The sequence below is a fragment of the Erpetoichthys calabaricus genome, chromosome 3 (assembly GCF_900747795.2).
Source record: "Erpetoichthys calabaricus chromosome 3, fErpCal1.3, whole genome shotgun sequence".
NCBI classification, from domain to species: Eukaryota; Metazoa; Chordata; class Cladistia; order Polypteriformes; family Polypteridae; genus Erpetoichthys; species Erpetoichthys calabaricus.
The window spans coordinates 168,596,507-168,616,238 of NC_041396.2; the positions used below are offsets into that span (position 1 = coordinate 168,596,507).

The following is a 19,732-nucleotide window of genomic DNA, read 5'->3' on the forward strand; positions in this document are numbered from 1 at the left end:
TATATTATACTATTCCACTCGTGCCCGTTTCATCTTACATTGTCGAAACGGGCTCTTTGTCTAGTTTTAACATAAATGTACAGTTGTGAAGATTTTATAAAAATGTACTTATGCAGTTGGCTTTAATTAAACAAAACATACATTTCTCTAGCCTGCTTGCCAAGTTTTGGATGACAAGGTAATGGAACCTCTTCTGGTAGCTCAGGCACAAGACAGGACCCACCCTGGACAGGACCCCAGTCCATTAAATTTAACATATTGATAGTGAAATCATTATCAGCAAAAATGTATGTTCTTCATGAATGACTTTTTTTCATTTAGAATTAATTTTACAATAGATACCTAACCACAATGCCAGAGACACCTGGCACCTTCTGGTTTACATTGAAACTAATCTTTAAAAATAAAGCAAGCACATTTAAAATATATTAAAATGATAGCATTTCAGTGAGTGGACTGTACCAGACATCAAGCTGTTCATCTGTAAAGGTGTTTTTACTATTTAAGGTGGCTTTTTATTATCATTGGTTTGTTTATGGGACTGCTAATAAAAATCCACACAAGTGATAACAGGGCATCTTCTTAACTGTGCCTGTAAAGAAATCAGAACTGACCACTTTTCAGAAAAAAACATGCAGATAAAGAAGACACAAGACAGTTGTGTCTACCAGAATTCTGCCACACAATACCCATTTGCCAGTCTTCCTAAAAAATTAAATTGGACCACATGAACATCTGTACAGTGAAGGAAAAACCTAATTAGGGAAGGGAGTCAATAAGAATACATAACAGTCTCCACAGGTCACCACTACTTGAGGAGGGTGTAAGATGAATTTATGTACGGCTGTTTTAGTCATGATTCCTTCATTTAAATGTGGCAAAACTAGCATGAAGTACCACAAAGATTTCTGTATGAAGTTTATGTTTCACTCAAGAATGTGCATTCTCTTGTTTAAGTATAAAGTCAATTTGAACAGTAATATCATCTTCCAAATCATTTGTAAGTAGTGAAGCACTCAAACCATTTTCTTCAATTTTTATACAGAGAACATTGTTTAAAAAGATAAGCATGCCAATACTACCAGAATCAAGTGATACCCTGTGCCTGGTCACTGTGTCCCCATGGGCTCTAAAACACCCTTTGTGACAAGATAACATAAGCATTTTCTTGCAATTTTGCTAAGAGTAGAAAAGTTTGGATCATTTTTTCCACCACATTATTGGGTTTACATCAGTTCGAACAAGTTTTCCCAGAATAAAATGCTGAAGTTTGTTTTCAGATGTCAACAGATCAATATGCCTTTCCGCATCCTGGTAATATTTTCCCAGAAGAAAATCCATGTCTGACTTGTGCGCTGGCTTTTTACACTTTGTGAATTACTGCACATTGCAGAATTGACCTAAGTAATACTCCTTCTGTATTAGAGATACTACCTGAGGCTGGTTAGGGTTTAATAGCAAAAGGGACCTTTAATGAGGAACTAGAAATGAGCAAATGAGGGATGGACCATGACTTGCTATAATGTCTTTGTTATAGCACTTTTTTAGCGATGACACCAATATTCTATTAAAATGTGCAGAGCATCCCCAAAACATTTGATGTGTGGCAGATTTTCTGTCACGAGTCCTTTAATATTCTGTAAGAATTTTCTTATTTTGTGGACTGTATTTTCTACGTTTTAATTATTATCTAGTGCTCTTGTTTCCAAAAGTTATTAAGTTCTCCATTTGAGTCTAAAAATGAGCAGCTACCGTAATATGCTTAACGCCAGAGGCAGATTTAGGAATCAAAACTTAACTAGACTAGTCAACTTGTGTCGCAATACGAGGTTTTCTTTATCATTTAGGTATATTATACAAATGATTTTGTTCTTTAACAAACTCTTCGAAGCCAACCGTTTCCGCAGTACTTGGCGGAAGGTAATCAAGAGCGCACACGGAAGCTAGCCTTGAAGTACACTTATCTCATTGATCGCCACCTACTGGAACAGTGTTACTAATAACGCTTGGATTACATTTTGGTTGATTATTGCGGGATGACCTGTAAGTCTTGTATAACTTGCCCGTGGAAGAGACGTCACTGTGTTTGTAACGAAGATGGTTGGTCATCGAACCCGTGCGTGATGCACCACAGTAGTTCAGTATAGCAGATGCTACACACAATCTTCTTTCTTTTTTTGTTGCTTTTTGTGACTTTAAATAATCTCCAAACTTCGGATTGTCTTCGATCATCCGCCGCTTTTTCTGAAAGTGAAAACTAAAATCTCAGCCTACGTGTTCCCAAAACTCATAAGCACACTTGCCTGACTGAATTATTCATGCCGTAGCGGCTCCTACAGAGATCCGTGAACAAAATCAAACACCTGTATACAAGTTATGTGGCGTTAGGATTTTTATATGCACCTTCGGGAGGGGAAGATTTTAAAAATTCTGTTTTACATATATATGTTCAAATTTCAGCATCGAAAATACGTATAACATAATGTACCTTAATCTGAATTACAACGAGGTTTTCAGGAGGTTGATTTGCTGTGTTTACTGTTAGAATGAGAACACAATCTCGTCTGCTGCACGCTGTTCCGGGGTCAAGAGGTCAGGGGACAAAGGTACGTCTTTCCGCCTTGCCTCACAATAGCTCATCCGGATCAATCGAAGAATATTAAAAAAAGAAGAAACGAAAATGACAACATTAAGAGCTTTCACTTGTGACGATCTCTTCAAATTCAATAATATGTGAGTTTATATTTGTATTGTAGTATTACTTTTGTTTATGTATGCAACAGTGAATTTAAATACCTTGTATTTCATTTTGATAGAATGCTAACTCAACTGTGCAAGATGCCTACGATCCATGAAAACACGTGTGGCGCACCTTCTCAAAGTAGCGGAGTTTTCATTATTTTAAACGTTGATGTTGTTTATAGAATATTACAAATCTGAGGTCTTTAGTATCCAAACGTTTTGTTTGGAAAACGAGAGTCGGGTAGGGTCCACCGGCGTACCGAGATAATTTGTGTCACTAGATAAGAAATGAACTGTTCCGTGGCTTACTTTTTATATTGTTTCGCACCGATTATTACAAAGCAGTTTGCAGAACAGTGACAAACAAATAGTATATATTTTGAAAAGTAAAGCACCCACGTCTGTGCTCTTTTGACAGTAGGTAAATGATATATATATATAATATATATATAGAGAGAGAGAGAGAGACAGACAGAGGAATACTAAACATTTAATTCGTGTTACCTTTTCTGTAGCAATTTTACTAGTGGACTTATTATGATTAAATATGTTTAGTGTACCTCTAGCTTCCTACTCCTAATGCTTAACACTTTGTAAACGCGTTTGCAGTCCAGTTCTGTAAATGCTGAAAGAAAGGAAGGAAGGAAACAATTTTACTATTTCATTCCGCAAATCTGGTAGAATTTAATTATTAATGGCCAATCACATGTGAAAAGTAATCGTACATCTGCATTTTTGGTTTGTTCAAAAAAAACTCTCTCGTACTCTAATTTTTAAAAATTTTAAGATAAAGGATATGATTAATTAAGTGTAGCTGAATTTACCATCAGCTATATAAACCGATCAGCCACAGCATTAAAACCATGTGCCTAGTATTGTGAAGGTCCTCCACGCGTCAAAGACTAAATAAGACTTCTGTGGTGTCCTGCTCCCAGATATTAGCAGGAGATGCTTTAAGTGCTGTGAGGTGGGGCCTCCATAGATAGGACTTGTTTTTCTAGCATATCGCACAGTTGCTTGACCGGAATGAGATCTGGGGAATTTGAAGGTCAAGTCAACATTTTAAACTTTTGGTCACGTTCCTCTACAATTTTTTTTTTTTTTTTTTACACAATTTTTGCAGTGTTACAGGGCTCATTATCCTGCTGAATGAGGCCACTGCTATCATGGGATACTGTTTCTATTAAGGGATCAATGTGGTCAACAGAAATGGTTAGGTAGATGGTACGAATCAAAGTAATATCCACATGAATGCCGGGACCCAAGGTTTTCTAGCAGAGATGTGGTTCATCAAACCAGGCTATCTTCTTTCATCGCTCTACGCTCCAGTTCTGACATTCATGTATCCATTGTAGGTGCATTCGGTGGTGGACTGGGGTCAGCACGGGCACTCTGCTCTGTCTGTAGTTACACAAAGCTGCGATGCTCTGTATGGTCTGACACCTTTCTCTCATGGCCAGCATTATGTTTTTCAGCAATTCACATGGGCTAGCCTTTGCTCCCCTTGATCCTAATGACAGTTCACTGGTTGTCCTTCTTTGGACCACTTTTGGTAGGTACTAACCACTTCATACTGGGAACACCCCCACAAGACCAGCTGTTTTGGAGATGTAATGTAATCTCATTGTAATGAGATACTGCTGTTTTGTCATTTTTGCAGCTTAATGAGAAATGTATATTTTGTAAATAATTAGACATTTTTTACATAAACTTTGTAATGTGGAAAAATACAAATCATTTGTACCATTATGTCTGAATTCTTATGTTCATTTTGCGGAGCAGTTTATTTTTTTGTAGCACTCTAACAAGTTCTCAGGTAAAATGTAAATACCATTTTACCAATTATTAATTACTTAATGCATATCCATATTACTAACCGAGAATGGTAAACCGGATGGCATGGACGCAGGGACATGATGATGGGACCATGAGACGTACTGTGCAGGCGCGTACAGCGCTCGTCTCATAAACCGCACGCGAAGTCTTATCCACTGCGCATGAAGGAGTCACGGCCCAAAAACGAAAGAGCTCAACTGACGTGAATGAGTAATGAAGCAACAACGCGCCCATGGCTAACGACTACCGACACAGCCAGACAAATAAGAGGACTCTGCGCTGCAGTCCAGATTCAAACGGAAGAGGCTACGGAGGCCCCACGGGTCCATAATGTACAGAAGGCGCAGGCTTCACCGCCATATTGTGAGTGGCACTACTGCGGAGTGAAGGCACAGGCGTTACCGCCATATTGTGAGTGGCACCACTCCGGAGTGAAGTAAACGCGCGTCTGAAACTGCGGAAGCAAAGCAGGTAAGGGTTCAAAACGAACAAGCTCGACTGACGGATATACAAACAATGTATTTCAGATACCCAACGCCAGGGGTAGGCGAGCGAAGCGAACAGGGGGCGGAGCCCCCTTGTGTGTAAGAATAGGACATGGACATCTTTCTAATTGTAAATATTTAGTTTTTCAATAGCATTAAGCTTTCACTTGCTTTGTACATTGATTTATAGCAGAGGAGAGCACAAGTAATTTCCAGGCTTGGTTTGAAATGCTCTGTTTTCTTAAATCTAATTTATGCTACTGATTAATAAAATGGGAATAGGACTTTATTGTAAAAGATCCGTATTCTCACAATCTTACTCCATTTTAGGGTAATGGGTAACAACAGCCTTTCTTGGCAGAACAGACTGAAATGAAATGTACAACCATTTAAATATACTGTACTGTATCTCTCATAGGTGACGAGTGTTTTCTTTTTGATTTGTTTGTTCATAATTGAACAGTTGTCATACCATATTACACATAGTAGTTGAGGTGCTATACAACTAAAATTCAGTGCATTTGAAACATGTTCAGAGAAGTGTGTTCGTTGCAATATCGTACCCACTTAGCCATGCATTCCTGCTTGTAATTGTCAATGGATATTAAAAATAATACATAGTGTATGCAAGTTTACACATACCATAACATTGCATGGCTGTTTGTTAAAGCAAAAGTTATCACCTATTGATTTTATGCTTATTTTAATGAAACATTAGAAGTGATTTGCTTTATTAAGAAGATGTTACAAATAAAAAAAAAAACACAGTATGTACACAATATTGAAGCATAGAGTGGTATGAAAGTAACATTACCCCAGGACTGAGGTGCAACATAAACACATAAATGATAACAATAACTAACAATAGTAGTTGCAATTGTAAAAAATGTATGTCATATACATATGTAGCTAAGGTACAAGCAGCAGATGTGAGTGGAGGGGGTCGGTTTCATGATTGTGCAAACTTACATTTTTATTATTTAAGCTTGGCTTCTGAACTGCTGCTTTTGGAAGTGAGTAATATGGATCAAAAATGTATTTTTTTTATCATGCAGATCTGCAATGAAATCAGAATAGGAATTATTTTACAGTTATTTGATGATATGAATTGATAGCACTGGAGAGTTAGCATAAATATTGAATAGATAAGACTACTATGTTTAAAAAGTGTCAAATCTAAGAAAATTGGCAGAGTTTCAGATGTGTTGTGACAATGAAGTACAGCATAGACTGGAGTCCCAGCATAAAAATGCCTGCAGCACTGATAGAGTTGACAGACAATCTGAAACACAAATACTTGACTGGTGGTGTAATGAATTGTCCAAAAACAAGGATATAGTAATGGGCCTTATTAAAGGTGTTTAGGGCAGTTGTAAGGTATGTGCATTATAAAACCTGTAAACAATGCACAATCTGTGTCATGTTTCAAGAGCAATTAGATGTTTATTTGCAGATTTCCCTTTTCTAGGTAACCTTAAAATTATGAGGTATAAACATTAAGCTGCGAGACTGGCTGTAGTGTGGCTCTGCTGTTGTTTAATGCCATGGGTGCACTTGTTATTTCATTAGATGTAACACAACTGTCTATAGTGCTGTGGCAAGCTGAAAGAATTTGTTGACACATACAGCATTGATGCTTGCAAATTCAGCAGATGACCTGTAGAATTTTTTATATGAATTTAGAAATGTCTGAATGAATAAAAAATAACAGATCAAAATGGACACTGAACCTGCAAATTGCTGTTTGCCTATTTTATCTGAAAATATTCCTTCTGTGTTATCATTATTATTTTGCATTATTGTTTCATCTTATAGCTGATACATATTCATTTGTTTTTGAAATATTTTATATATACAATATATATATTATATATATAATCCTAAGTCTAAAAGTGCAACAATTTTATGTGACGTTTTTATGTCACTTTTTTGTCATGGAAATAAAAGACGAAGAGTAGATGACAAAGTAGAACGTCGTAGAGACAAGGCAGTGAGACAAAAGGACAGCTGCTGTACAGGCTTTTAAATGTTTGAAGCGCTGCGCGAGATGCAGATCACGCAGCACGGAAGCAGCAAGCAATGGCAGAGACGCAAAGTAGCTGATGCGTAGCGCAGGCTTGGGGGGTTGGTGAGCAAAGCGAGCAGGGGGTGTACACCCTAGTAATTATACATAATTTTGAGCTTTAATGCAGGATTAAATGAGAAAAGACAGATTGTGAATTAAACTTTAAATAAATGCTTGATTTTTATTTCCTTGACAGCAATTTGGATCCCCTGACAGAGACTGTATCCTTTAAGCGTAGTACTATTTTATTTTTTATATGATACTTTGCTTCTAAACCTAAACAAATTTGGGGAAAATTGACTTTACTTAGTAATGCTTTGAACATGACATGTCTCCATTCTCAAAACAGGAACTTCGAAAACTTCAGTATTATTACACAGTACAGCTGACAGTTAGAAGGTATAAAGTAACAGGTGTGTGCACGTATGCTATTAATATCTTTAGAAGGTATGTCATACGACCACCAAATTTCTGCTGTATTGTTTTTTTTTTTTTTTTTTAAGAGGTTGATTCCAAGGTCAGTTTGTTTAAAGCTACAGTACATGAACACAGACTCTGTGGATATAGATGAGGTAGGCAGGGCCACAGCACACATTGTTAGGGCAGCTGGCTTGTGTATTTATGATTCATTCTTTTAAAGATATGTTTTCTCATGATGGAGTTTGCAGGTATTAAGTAACTTGCACAGTTCATGCATTACGTGGCTAATGGTAGATTTAAGTCCCTTTGCATTGAATACAGTACTTAATGTGGGAATGCTTATATGATAGCTGTAAAAACAACTAGATGAAAACCTTGTCTTAATTGTTCAGACATGACTGTGGAATTGATGTCTTACTGCAGTGTTTTGTTCTCTGAATGTTTGCTCCTGCATACTTCTTGCATTAATCAATCAGAAGCGTCTAATACACCCAACCTCCTATCCTGTTTTCTTTTTGGTTGGTAAAATATGTAATTTGTGCAGCATGGCCATGGGGGTATTTTTCGTACGTCGCTTAAATCATCCGAGATCAGATGCATCATCTTGGATGAGTTAATGCTGGTGACACTCATCCGGGATAGATGTTTTTCAAATGCAGCCGTGTATTAGATTAGTCTAGCTGGATCTAATCATACGAGATGAATGCGCGCGCCTGCGCTGAGTGAAAAGCCCATATATATTGAGTCTAGAAAACATGATCAGCAAGTCTTTGATAGGCTGTAACAAAATGACGAAAGAACAGGAGCATTTTTTTTTCACACACGCGGCGCAAGACCTTTTATTCGAAGGACATGAAGAATTTCAAGATTTAATATGCACAAGGGGTAACACTGCAAAAGCAGCCCAGACCAGAAAAGACGGCTGGCAAAAAGTGGCTGCCGAATTAAACGCTAAGTAGTGTGCATTGTACTTACTGAATGCAGCTTTTCATTTCCTATGTGTCAGATTAATTATTATTTAATATGTCATAATTCCAGATCAAACGTGAGAACATGGGAACAGGTTAAAGTGAGGTACAAGAATATACTTCAAACTGGTAAATTTTGGTATATAACTATTTTCTATCTATCTATTTAAATAATTGTTGACATAAATAATCATATATAATATAAAAAACATTAATTTTAAAGCTAATAAGAAGGCAGACAAGCAAAAAACAGGTGGAGGTCCACGCAGTCCAGACCTAACCTCTGCAGAAGAGTTGGCTCTCCAGCAAAATGCCCATTGCCCCGTTTCTGAGGGCATTCCAGGGGGAAGCTCCTCCTCATAACCAGTGGCAGGATGCAGTGGTCACTTCATTTCAGGTAAAGGATGGTCATTGCATATATTTGTCCTCCATGTGTGCCATAGGTATGTTCCATATAGCCCCCTTTTTTGTTGGGTCAGTTGCATGGAATGTCATATCCCTTGAACCTGTGTCTGACCAACGAGATATTGACGAAGGTGAAATATTTGACCTACCTGCAATGGCATGAAACGCCTCTTTTATTGTCTGCACGCACAGGTGTCCAGGAAACACTATGAAAACCCGAAGGAAATATTTCAAAGCCAAACAGACTTTACATTGCCTGGCAAACTGCACTTTTAGTTAGATTTTCCGCATCGCCTACAGTCCATAAAAAAAGTGCCGCTTGTGAAAAACCTCAAAGCAATGCATACTGTCTGTGGTTGTGAGAGCCCGACTTTGCCTAGTTTGACTTAGAGTATAAGGTGCTAATAAATCTTTGAGGTACAATATTCCCCCTCGGCTAAAGCGGTATCTTTCGAAAAGAATTTCCTCCAGGAGCAATAAAGGATCTTGCCAATCGCGCAAAACCCTCTCTATATGAAATTCTCTTCGTATAATTTGCGCACCAATATCTATTGGTCGCTCATTCATGAACGGCGAAGCCATGACTGGATGACTTCCATGCACCGTCACTGATTACGTGTGTAAACTAATCAGTGAAATATGTCAGTTTACAATAAAAACGCCTAAAGATAATTAATAATACACTAGAAATACTTTTTATTTGGGCATGATACAGTATACAGCCATCTACAGTATAAAACAACTTTTAAAAACAGCTGAAATGTTTGCCTTCAAACAAATAATTAAACCGACTATATGAATTATTCTTTCTTAATTGCACCACTTCGTATTTTTGACTCTTGGAGGCTCAGCCTCCATCAATGCTGTCTGTTCACAGACGGTGTGCTATTTCCAGTGTCTATATGTAGGTACAGCTGTTTACATTTTCACAATGCTGCATTCATATAACTAGAAGCTTGCTGTTTGCACTGGCAGGGGTCATTTGCATTTTAATTAAATTGTACCACAATAATAAATAAGCTAATGTAGCAGTAGGGTAGAAGGATGCGCACAAGTCTGTATCTCGGCCACCTGGGGTCACGGATGTGTTTATCGTGAACTAATATTCATTTCTTCATGTGTCTGGCCACTTCCAGACCAGCTGTAGGCTGTTACCTTAACAGATGCAAAAGATGCATTGATTGATGAAAGCTGACCAATTGCCATGTTCAGTCAGTTGTCATGTGTAACATTGGTTTCTGTGGCAGCACAGCAGGTGTGGCTGGCTGCCTGTCACTTGCATAATTAACATACATTATAAAGTGCATATTGAACAGTACACAAAAGGAGAAGCCCCATGCCAGCACAAAATAAACACAATTTTTTTTTTTATGTTGCTTCAGCAAGGAGCCAAAGTTCAATTGTGAATGAGAAATATAAAAAGAAACAACACAGAAAGAGAAAGAACCCCTACCAATGTCCACCCTTCCTTTGTCTTTCCTTCCCCATTAGAGAGCGAAATATGTGGAGTTGAAGGGTAAGTTCCAAGAAGGAAGATTAATTAGGAAAAAATACTGTGTTCACATCAGGCAAATTATTTAAAGGTAAAAATCCATTTGCGCATTCGGTCCACTGCTGAAGACCACTTTTTATTATTTTCCCCAGAAGTAAAATTAAAACCTGAAGCAGCATTAGATTATAAATAGGATTTCCAGGAAATTTTTGATACACAGTCATCTCCTAGGATCACCTTCACATTTTAAACAATATTCTAATCAATGTTTCTAACCAACAGTTATTCTGTTGTACTCCTTTACACTACTAGATTTATATGTCACCAACTTGTTTTCTCTCCTTTGTAAACATGGTGTTACATACAACACCAGACTCCAGAATCCTTTAATCCCCAATATTCCTGGTATTGAAGCTAAAACTCTTAGTGGCTAACTCATTACCTTCAGCACTGCCTTCAGCATGCCTGTTTGAGTCATCGCCCTATACAATCACCTTTCCCTGTGATACCTCAGACGTCACCTCAATCAACCTGTCACAAAACTCTTCTTTCACTTGATCACTTCTACAAACCAGTGGGTATATGCCAAGACTATATTCATTACTTGTTTATTACTTGTTGCAGTTTTGAATTTTAAGACATTTCAGTTTTTAATACACTGCAGTGGCTCATTGCAGCCTGGCAAACACACAAAAGCTCATTGGGTGCACTTTTAACCATAAGGTTCAGAAGGAATAATCCCTGTTCAGGCCACTTTTCAAAGTCTTAAAATCAAAGCATAGGCCACACTAAGTCAGTTTTCTACACTTTCCATAATACTTGGAATATTGTCCAAAACAAGAAAGGGATATTAGAATGCTGTCTGCAGGCATGTCATGTGTTTTTGCTGCCATGCACTACTTATTAAGGTGTTAGACTTTGTCCACACTGCAGGCACAAGGATCAAGAGACCGACAAGACAGATGACTATCCAAGATCTGGTTGCTCTTGTGTGAACATATCAAAGCAGTACTGAAAAAACAAGTTTGTTTTATTTTTAAGGTTATATTTTTGTTCTTGCTTTTTCAATTATGAAAACAAAAACATTCCCAGTAGTACAGTTTATTTTGCACACTTCTAAAGGTCATTTTGTATTTCTGTGTTAGAACCTGACCAAAAAGCAAACACTCCAGCATGAATTTAGTATTTCTGGTTGCACATAAAAAAATATACTGCTACTCATTTGCAGTCAGCTTTATTAAATGTATTTTAAATTAGCAGCTGGTGTCAGATTAATTTAAATATTTATATTCTTAACACAATTTCCCATAGTATGGAATTCCCTTTTACTTACAGTACCTGGCTCACTGGCCTGAATACTTTATCGTAGCAGAGGCACCTGGAGGAGAACTAATGGGATACAGTAAGTATGGGCCATGGCAAACACAATGAATTTGTTCTCACATTATAATTCTTACTACACTGTCTTTTTTTCTACACAGTAATGGGAAAGGCAGAGGGTTCAGTAGCTCGAGAAGAGTGGCACGGGCATGTCACAGCTCTTTCTGTGGCCCCTGAATTTAGACGGCTTGGTTTGGCAGCAAAACTCATGGAATTGTTGGAGGAAATCTCAGAAAGGTAGGCAGATGAGGTAAATTTTCTCAAAAAAGGAATAAACACCCAAATTATGTATTTTTATAGGTTACTTACCCAATATAGTCTGTAGTAGTGGACACGAACAATTTTAGTCTCATGGTTTCATGCAGAAAAAGAGTAGAGTTTATGATTTAATGAAATGGTGACCAGTTCTGTCCAACAGCAAATAATGTGAAAAATTGGGATGAAAAAAAATACTTAATTCACATCTATTATCCATTTGTTTGCACAAAACATGCAAAATGCATGCATTTTTTGCTAAAAATAATATACTTTCAAAAACCCCAATGTAAAAAATACACTGGAAAGACACTCTTACAGAATACTGTGTTTGAATTGAAATCAGGACTCTTGACCAATTATTTATTGCAGGGAATAGGTGGATCTTCAACTCACACAAAGAGTATTATGGGAGTCAGATTATTTCTCCCCAAAACCATTCAAGTTAGGTTTGTACCGCTGCCCTGGGAGAACAACTAAACCCCGGGATAAGCACGATTAGAAAACTGCTAGTGTAAAGCAGTTCAATATATAAAATCGATCGGGCAACGTGACCAACGCTCGTCCTTTTGTTGATTTCCCCACCACCAGTCCCAGCTTAGCATTAACAACAATCCATATTACAAAATAAAGAAGAAGCAAAAGAATAACATATATTATCTTACATTAAAAAAAAAAAACAAACAACCAAATACATAACAATCGAAACCCCCCTTCCTGGTTTAAACGCGCGATGTTCATAAATCAGAGAAACCAGTTCAACCAAATGGGATTACTGTCCTTATTGTGCAGGGCAAAGAATAACCCTACTGGAATACACCGGCCGTCGAGCCGATAACAACAAAGTTCAATCCTACCGGTCCAAGTATTCCAGCGAAATCAAAGAAAAAAGGTCCGTCTTCAGAGACGCGTCTCCCTTGTGGCGCTGAGTCTTCAAAAAAAAAAAAAAAAAAAAAAAAAAGAACTTGTTCCAGCAGATATTTTTACTTGGCGCTACCTCGTCTCTTTTCTTTGCTCCACCACAAGATGTCTCCCTTTCTCCCCTTCTTTTCCGGTTTTTAAGTTTTTTACACCAACCGCCCTGACCGAGTTATGACCTCCCCCTTAAAGGTGTATTTACAGCATCCTTCTTCCCTGCAATGCACCCAAAGAGGCAGCAAACTGCCCACGGAATAATAGCACATGTGGCATCCGCTACATGTTGTTTGGCAATTCCAAATTGGCCCTGTGTGTGTGTGTGAGACAGTAGGCCCTGTAATGGACTGTAATAATCCTGTGCAGGTTTAGTTCCTGCTTTGCAACAAGCACTGCCATCTGTAAATATGCCTTGAATTAAGTGGGTTTAAGAATGTAACGTTTTAACACCTTACGTGGTATGAAAACTATACAATTCCTGATCAGACATGCTTGCATATTTTCAGCTCTTATTAATTAACAATTTTAAAATTGGCCTTTTTTGAATTTGTTTTACAGTAGCCATGATTCTTGATTTTCATTTACTGAAATTTATTTTTTCTTCTAATTAGAAAAGGAGGATTCTTTGTTGATCTCTTTGTACGTGTTTCTAACCAAGTTGCAGTGAACATGTACAAACAGTTAGGATACAGTGTGTACCGGACTGTGATTGAGTACTACTCTGCCAGCAATAACGAGCCTGATGAGGATGCATATGGCAAGTTTTTTGTTTTTTTCTTACACTGTCATAACATCTAATAGAAAAGTTAGGCAGGCAGGGAACAACAGCTAGTGTTACACAGTGGTTTAAGTAACCTTTTTATGCAGGGCATAAGTTGTTTTACTATTACAAATTCTATTGAAAGTCATGGACTAATTGGCTAATTTTAGTCATTTTTCATGTAAAACATGTAGCCTTATGTCTAGCTCAGATTAACACGAACTTAAAAAAAAATTAATTTATTACATTTTACTTCATATCCGCTTTTCTTAAGAATGTAATTGTTTTTCTTTTCTTTATTTAAATTTTGAATAGACATGAGAAAAGCCCTTTCAAGAGATTTGGATAAGAAGTCGATAATACCACTGCCCCATCCTGTGAGACCTGAAGATATTGAATAACTATAAGCTGTGGTTCTTGGACAGATCACTTCAGATTCTTAAGATTTTTTATTTATTGATTACAGAATAAAAGCAATTATTGCCTGTAAAACTATATGTTTTAAGTTTATGGTATGATTCATCATTACCTTAAAATTTCTAAGTGCACACTTCTGCACACAGGTAAAGCAGATCAAAATAGTTATTTATTTTTCAGCATTTTAGGTAGTAATCTAAAGTTATGTTGGTGCACTTCACAGTGTTGTATTATTAATTTTAAATTTGTGTACCAGCCCGGAATATGTAGATATAATCACTCTAGAGAATATAGAAACTTTTACGAAACAGATGATGCAATTGATATACTTGAACTATAATGCTGTCCAAGAACCACAGCATTGATGATCATATTACATTAAATTCTGTATACACAATATGTATATTTGTTTAATATTTTAGCTAAATAATAAATTGGATGATACATCTTTACATGTGAAATATATTTTATTTCCACCGCCTGTGTTCTTCAGAATATGAAGTACATATATAGACTTATTCCGCATCTTATACATTTGAGTCCATGTTTTCCATTTCATGTTTTCCATTTGTGTCCCTCAGAACAATGCATTTTATTGCGCTCACTCTGTTAGGAAGTATACTAATATGTAGAGATACCTGGCTGTTTTGGTCAGTTCATATAAAAAAAAAAAAAAAAATCAATATGTGGAAGTCAGCTTCCCTGCCAAACATTAAATAAAAAATGGTAGATTTGATGTGTGATTTCTCTCTGGCTTAATTTTCTCTTCTTTGAATGACATTTAACTTGTCAAATAAGAAAGGCAATATAGTATGCTTATTTGCATGAAATTAAATTATACAGTGTCAGAGAAAAAAAAATTTCATAAGAGCAATTCTAAAATATCAGCTGAAAATGACGGACATTTAAATAAGTTGTTTAGAAAGTAGTACTAGGGTGTTGTACTGTGTTAGCCATTATGAATGTAGTGAAAAGTCAAGCAAAATGACACCTTTTATTGGCAAACTAAAAAGATTACAATATGCAAGTTTTCGAGGCAACTCGGGCCCCTTCTTCATCTTGCCTTGAAAGCTTGCATATTGTAATCTTTTTAGTTTGCCAATAAAAGGTGCCATTTTGCTTGTTTAGAAAGAAAATGAAAATATACAATAGAAAAAAACTATTCTTATTACATTCTAAAAGTGTTGTCTACTGATTTAATTTACTGTTAATGAAATTTGTTTCTGCAAGGTATGCTGTACATTAGTATTAAAATCTTAAGTTTAAATATTCTTATACTTGGAAAAGTACTTTCACTAAAAAAAAAATCTTTGAAAAATGGATTCAGTAGTGTAGGATTTTAAAGAGTTTGTAGTAAAGGGAAAGTTTACTGTTTTTTCTGTTTGTTAAATGGGTCGAAGTGTGTACTTGATAGCCTTAAGCAGGCCCCTCACAGAATGAAAGCTCATCTTACGTACCTTACATACTGTACATACGCTTGTTTTTTCTGTCCATTCTTATCAAGAGTATGCACAATTTTCTCAAAATTAGATCCATGATGTCTACTTTTGTTTTCTGTTGAAGGAAACATTTTTTTCCTACATTGGAAAAATAAAATGATTAGAAATGTGATATTTTGGCAGCATAGTTTTCATTGTTCACACTATAAAATATCTGCAGAGATAGCTTAACAATTTTTGACTACGTCAAATCTTTTAATTTCAAACAGTGCAGTATTATTTTTAACATTCATTAGAAACGAAATAAACTTGCATATCTGTTAAATATAGGATTTAATAAAATCAATATTGATTATGCAAATGGTAAACTAACCAAAAGAATAAGCTGAGGTGTGCAGAGCTTGACTAAATTAAACTGCCAGCTTTTAGGATCAAGATACAAGTACTGGTCTCCAAAGTTGGACAAATTGTGATATTTAAGCAAATAAATATAGCAGCACTCATTTTGCACACCTGTTCCCCCTGCAGCCGTCATCCTAGGAAAAAGAAAAAAAAAAAAAAAAAAAGAAGAAAACTAAACATTCTAGAATTTCACTGATTGTAGAGTCCAGTGAAAATGTAAGTGCACACCAAGAAACATTTTTTCTTTGTTTCACATATGTGGACATGTCACGATTTGAAGAGTATCTATAGATAAAGGTGATATAGCAAACATTATACTACATTTACAATGGTCAGAATCCTCCTGCTGCCACCAAAATGTCACAACCCACCTGCGGGAGCAGGTGTGCCGCTAGTAGTCAGGACCAACTGTGATCATTCCCAGAGAAGATGTTAAAATCAAAGAAGTTGCAGTTTAGTACTAACAATTCTCCTGAACTCTCAAGGTGCAAAAATACATACAGTGAAAAGAATGACAAGTCCCAAAAAATATATATATCCAGGAAGAATGTTAAGCCTATCCTCCTACGGTAAGAAAACAAAGGCATAGCAGCCTTAAATACTATTTACAATAAATTTTCCCTAAGCAAAACAAAAATAAAAAATAAGACTTCCTCAAAAACAACAGGAGTCAATACTGGCTTATTGGGTTTTTTTGAAAATACATCCAAACGCTCCAGGCACTGAGACACCCAGTCTCCCTCACCACTGTGTGCTCATCTTTTCAAATACATGTACTCTCACTACCAACTACTCCGGGGGACCTCCTTACAAAAAGCAATCCTATCTCTAGGTCTACTCCAAATAGGCATCAACATTCTTATCCTTGCAGAAGGAGTAAAAAAACTTTGCAAGACAACAATGACAAAATGAAACCAAAAGCAACAGACTATTATTCGTATAGCACTATAGACACTCAAGTCACAAGACACCAACAAGAAACCTAGCCTTTCACATGAAAATAATACCGACACCATACTGCACCCAGCCCCACTGTACTCGACCTTTCACATAACCACGCGAGCACACACGTGTCCGAGCAGCGCGCCATGTTTAAAAGTGATGAAGGCTCCCCACCTACAAAAACATGCCACTGAGAAGAAAAAGAACAAAAATAAATAAATAAACGTCCATGGAAATTACGAAACCCTCAGTGATTGCGCACTTATTAAAAGATCCTTATTTATACAAATCTTCTTAGAAAAACTGCCATCTGTAAAGTGTAATGGGAAAGTACGTGCCCCGTGCAGTATTCACAGACTTCTCCTTAAGCCGTGGCATCGGGAGGCGTCCTGTCTGTGTCTCGAGGAGATCCGCGGTCTCAAACATGGCAATACTAAGGTTTGCCCATCAAGATCTAGGCAAAGACCAGGGGCCTCATGTATAAACAGTGCGTACGCACAGAAATGTTGCGTACGAACCTTTCCACGCTCAAATCGCGATGTATAAAACCTAAACTTGGCGTAAAGCCATGCACATTTCCACGGTAACTCATACCTTGGCGTACACAATTTCTCCGCTCGGTTTTGCAGACTGGCGGCACCCAGCGTCAAAGCAGTGCTACTGTTCCTGTGTGGTTACCCTTTCTTAGATCCACATCCACGGCGGTGGCTTTATCAAATACACTGAAATTAACCGCATATCGTTCATAAATTTAATGCATCTGATTGTAATTAACCTGTAACAATATAATGGTCCACAGAATGGTCAAACTACTGTTCCTGTGTGCAAATCCTTTCTTTCTTAGCTCCACATTCCTGATGCGGCTTTATAAATACACTGAAATTAACTGCATATTGTTTATTTGTGTACAGTAATGCATCTGATTGTAATTAACCTGTAGCAATATAATGGGCCAGGGAATAGCCATAGTATTCCAAATACCATAACTGCTTTAGCGTTGTTGCGCTCACTGCATCTTGTTCTTCTTTTTGCTGCTCCCGTTAAGGGTTGCCACTGTGGATCATCTTTTTCCATATTACTCTCACTGCACCACTCGGAGTATTTATATCACTGTATCTGAGTGTGAATCACAGCAGCAGATGATCGGAAAGAGAATTATCGGTATACAGTTTCAAGTACACACTACCTCAACCACGGCAAAAAGCGTCAAAGCCTTTCCTGTACGGACCTCGCGTTTCAGAAACAGTTTCATCCCAAGAACTATAAACGCACTCAATCAGTCCATCAAGTGCTCCTTGTAGAACTGTTTGTACTTATAAGTACAATCACCTCACTGTAAACTTACACTACAGTTATAATATTGCACAACCTGCGCTACTTTATAAAGCGCGTATGATGACAATATCATTTTTAAGATGAAATGCAGCAAAATATGTTGCTTATAGTATACAGATAAAACTTTAACTTCATTTAAATAATCTGTATTGTTAATAATTAAACATGTGAGGACACGGTGCCGCAGCGTATAGCTAGTTCAAGGATAGCTCCTGCCTTGCGCTGTATTCTTGCTGGTGCTGACGCGACACTGGAAGGATAGACGAATAGAATAATTAAACATGTACTACGAAGATATTTCAATGTTCCTTAAAAGTTTTGAAGAATCGGCGTTCCAAGCTTACAAATGGCTTAACGTCTATTACAGAGCTGATTGTGTGGCGATTGGAGAAAGAAAAGTATGGACAGGAATTGGAGGTTAGTACGTTTGAAAGAGACAGTACTTCTGTAATAAATTATTTCATCGAAGGTCGCACATGGTGCAGCAAGCCTCTTGCGTGAGATATGAACAATCACTGCGCCACCGTGTTCCCATGTTTAATAACATGCTTTCATTCCTATCATCATGAAAATGATATCATGTATACATCTCAGTATTTTAATTATTCAGAGAGCTGTAATATCTCGAATGTAATGGATTCTGTGTCCTGTCGGAGAAAGAGAAAGAACGGAAGCACGTAGTGATTCACACACATAGAAGATCAAACACAGAACAAAGCATTTAACATGCTACATGAGAAACTAGTAAAATAAATGATTTTAAGATGAAGTTTATGATGTTCTACTTTAATGGCAAAATAAACTACGTGATTAAAGTGGAAATTTCGAGATTAAAGTTGACATTTCGTGCTTTTTTTCCCCACTGTGTGCCTATGTTTTTTGTTTGTACCCTAATACGCTTTCATATGACACTCAGACGGTGGGCTACGACTTTCCTTTTCATGGCGACTTTGATATGTGATTTCTTTTTTATTTCGGGCACTGTGCGACTTTGTGAATTTGATCTTTCGAGTTTTTCCGATACTGTCACTCGATCAACTTTCTTTTGTTGATTATACCACTGTTTAAACCAACAAATAGTACGTTTTTCCTTTGCCTCCACTTGGTATTCACTGAAATTCTTATATTTTCCCCCGTGCTTTTCCCATTGTCTTTTCACAGAAGGCTATTTATATTGATTTGCATATTCAAAGAGGCGTAATTCTGGGAGGAGTTGGGGCGGGACAGAAGGCGCGTGCGTTACTTTTCACGCTGATCGGGATTTATGTAGTGGAAGAACGTAAAATTTTGCGTGTGCACAGATTCCTGCATCTGGATTTTTCTGTGCGTACGCACAATCCCGCTTTTGTGCTTCTGCCATGTTATAGTGTGAGTTCTACGCACGCCGTTATACATGAGGCCCCAGGACTTCTGGAACAATGTGGTCTGGCCAGATGAGATAAAGGTAAGAGGTATAGTGCCACAGTACCAAAAG

General features: G+C 37.1%; 1 protein-coding gene across 1 annotated transcript; it reads left to right on the forward strand.

The window, feature by feature from the left end:
- The first annotated feature begins 2,578 nt into the window (after positions 1–2,578).
- Positions 2,579–14,592, forward strand: naa20 (N-alpha-acetyltransferase 20, NatB catalytic subunit). Its single transcript, XM_028797516.2, has 6 exons — positions 2,579–2,733; positions 7,325–7,349; positions 11,725–11,815; positions 11,895–12,030; positions 13,575–13,720; positions 14,039–14,592. The coding sequence occupies exons 1-6, from the start codon at positions 2,681–2,683 to the stop codon at positions 14,122–14,124; spliced, it is 537 nt and encodes a 178-aa protein (XP_028653349.1). The 5' UTR covers positions 2,579–2,680; the 3' UTR covers positions 14,125–14,592.
- The last annotated feature ends 5,140 nt before the right edge of the window (positions 14,593–19,732 follow it).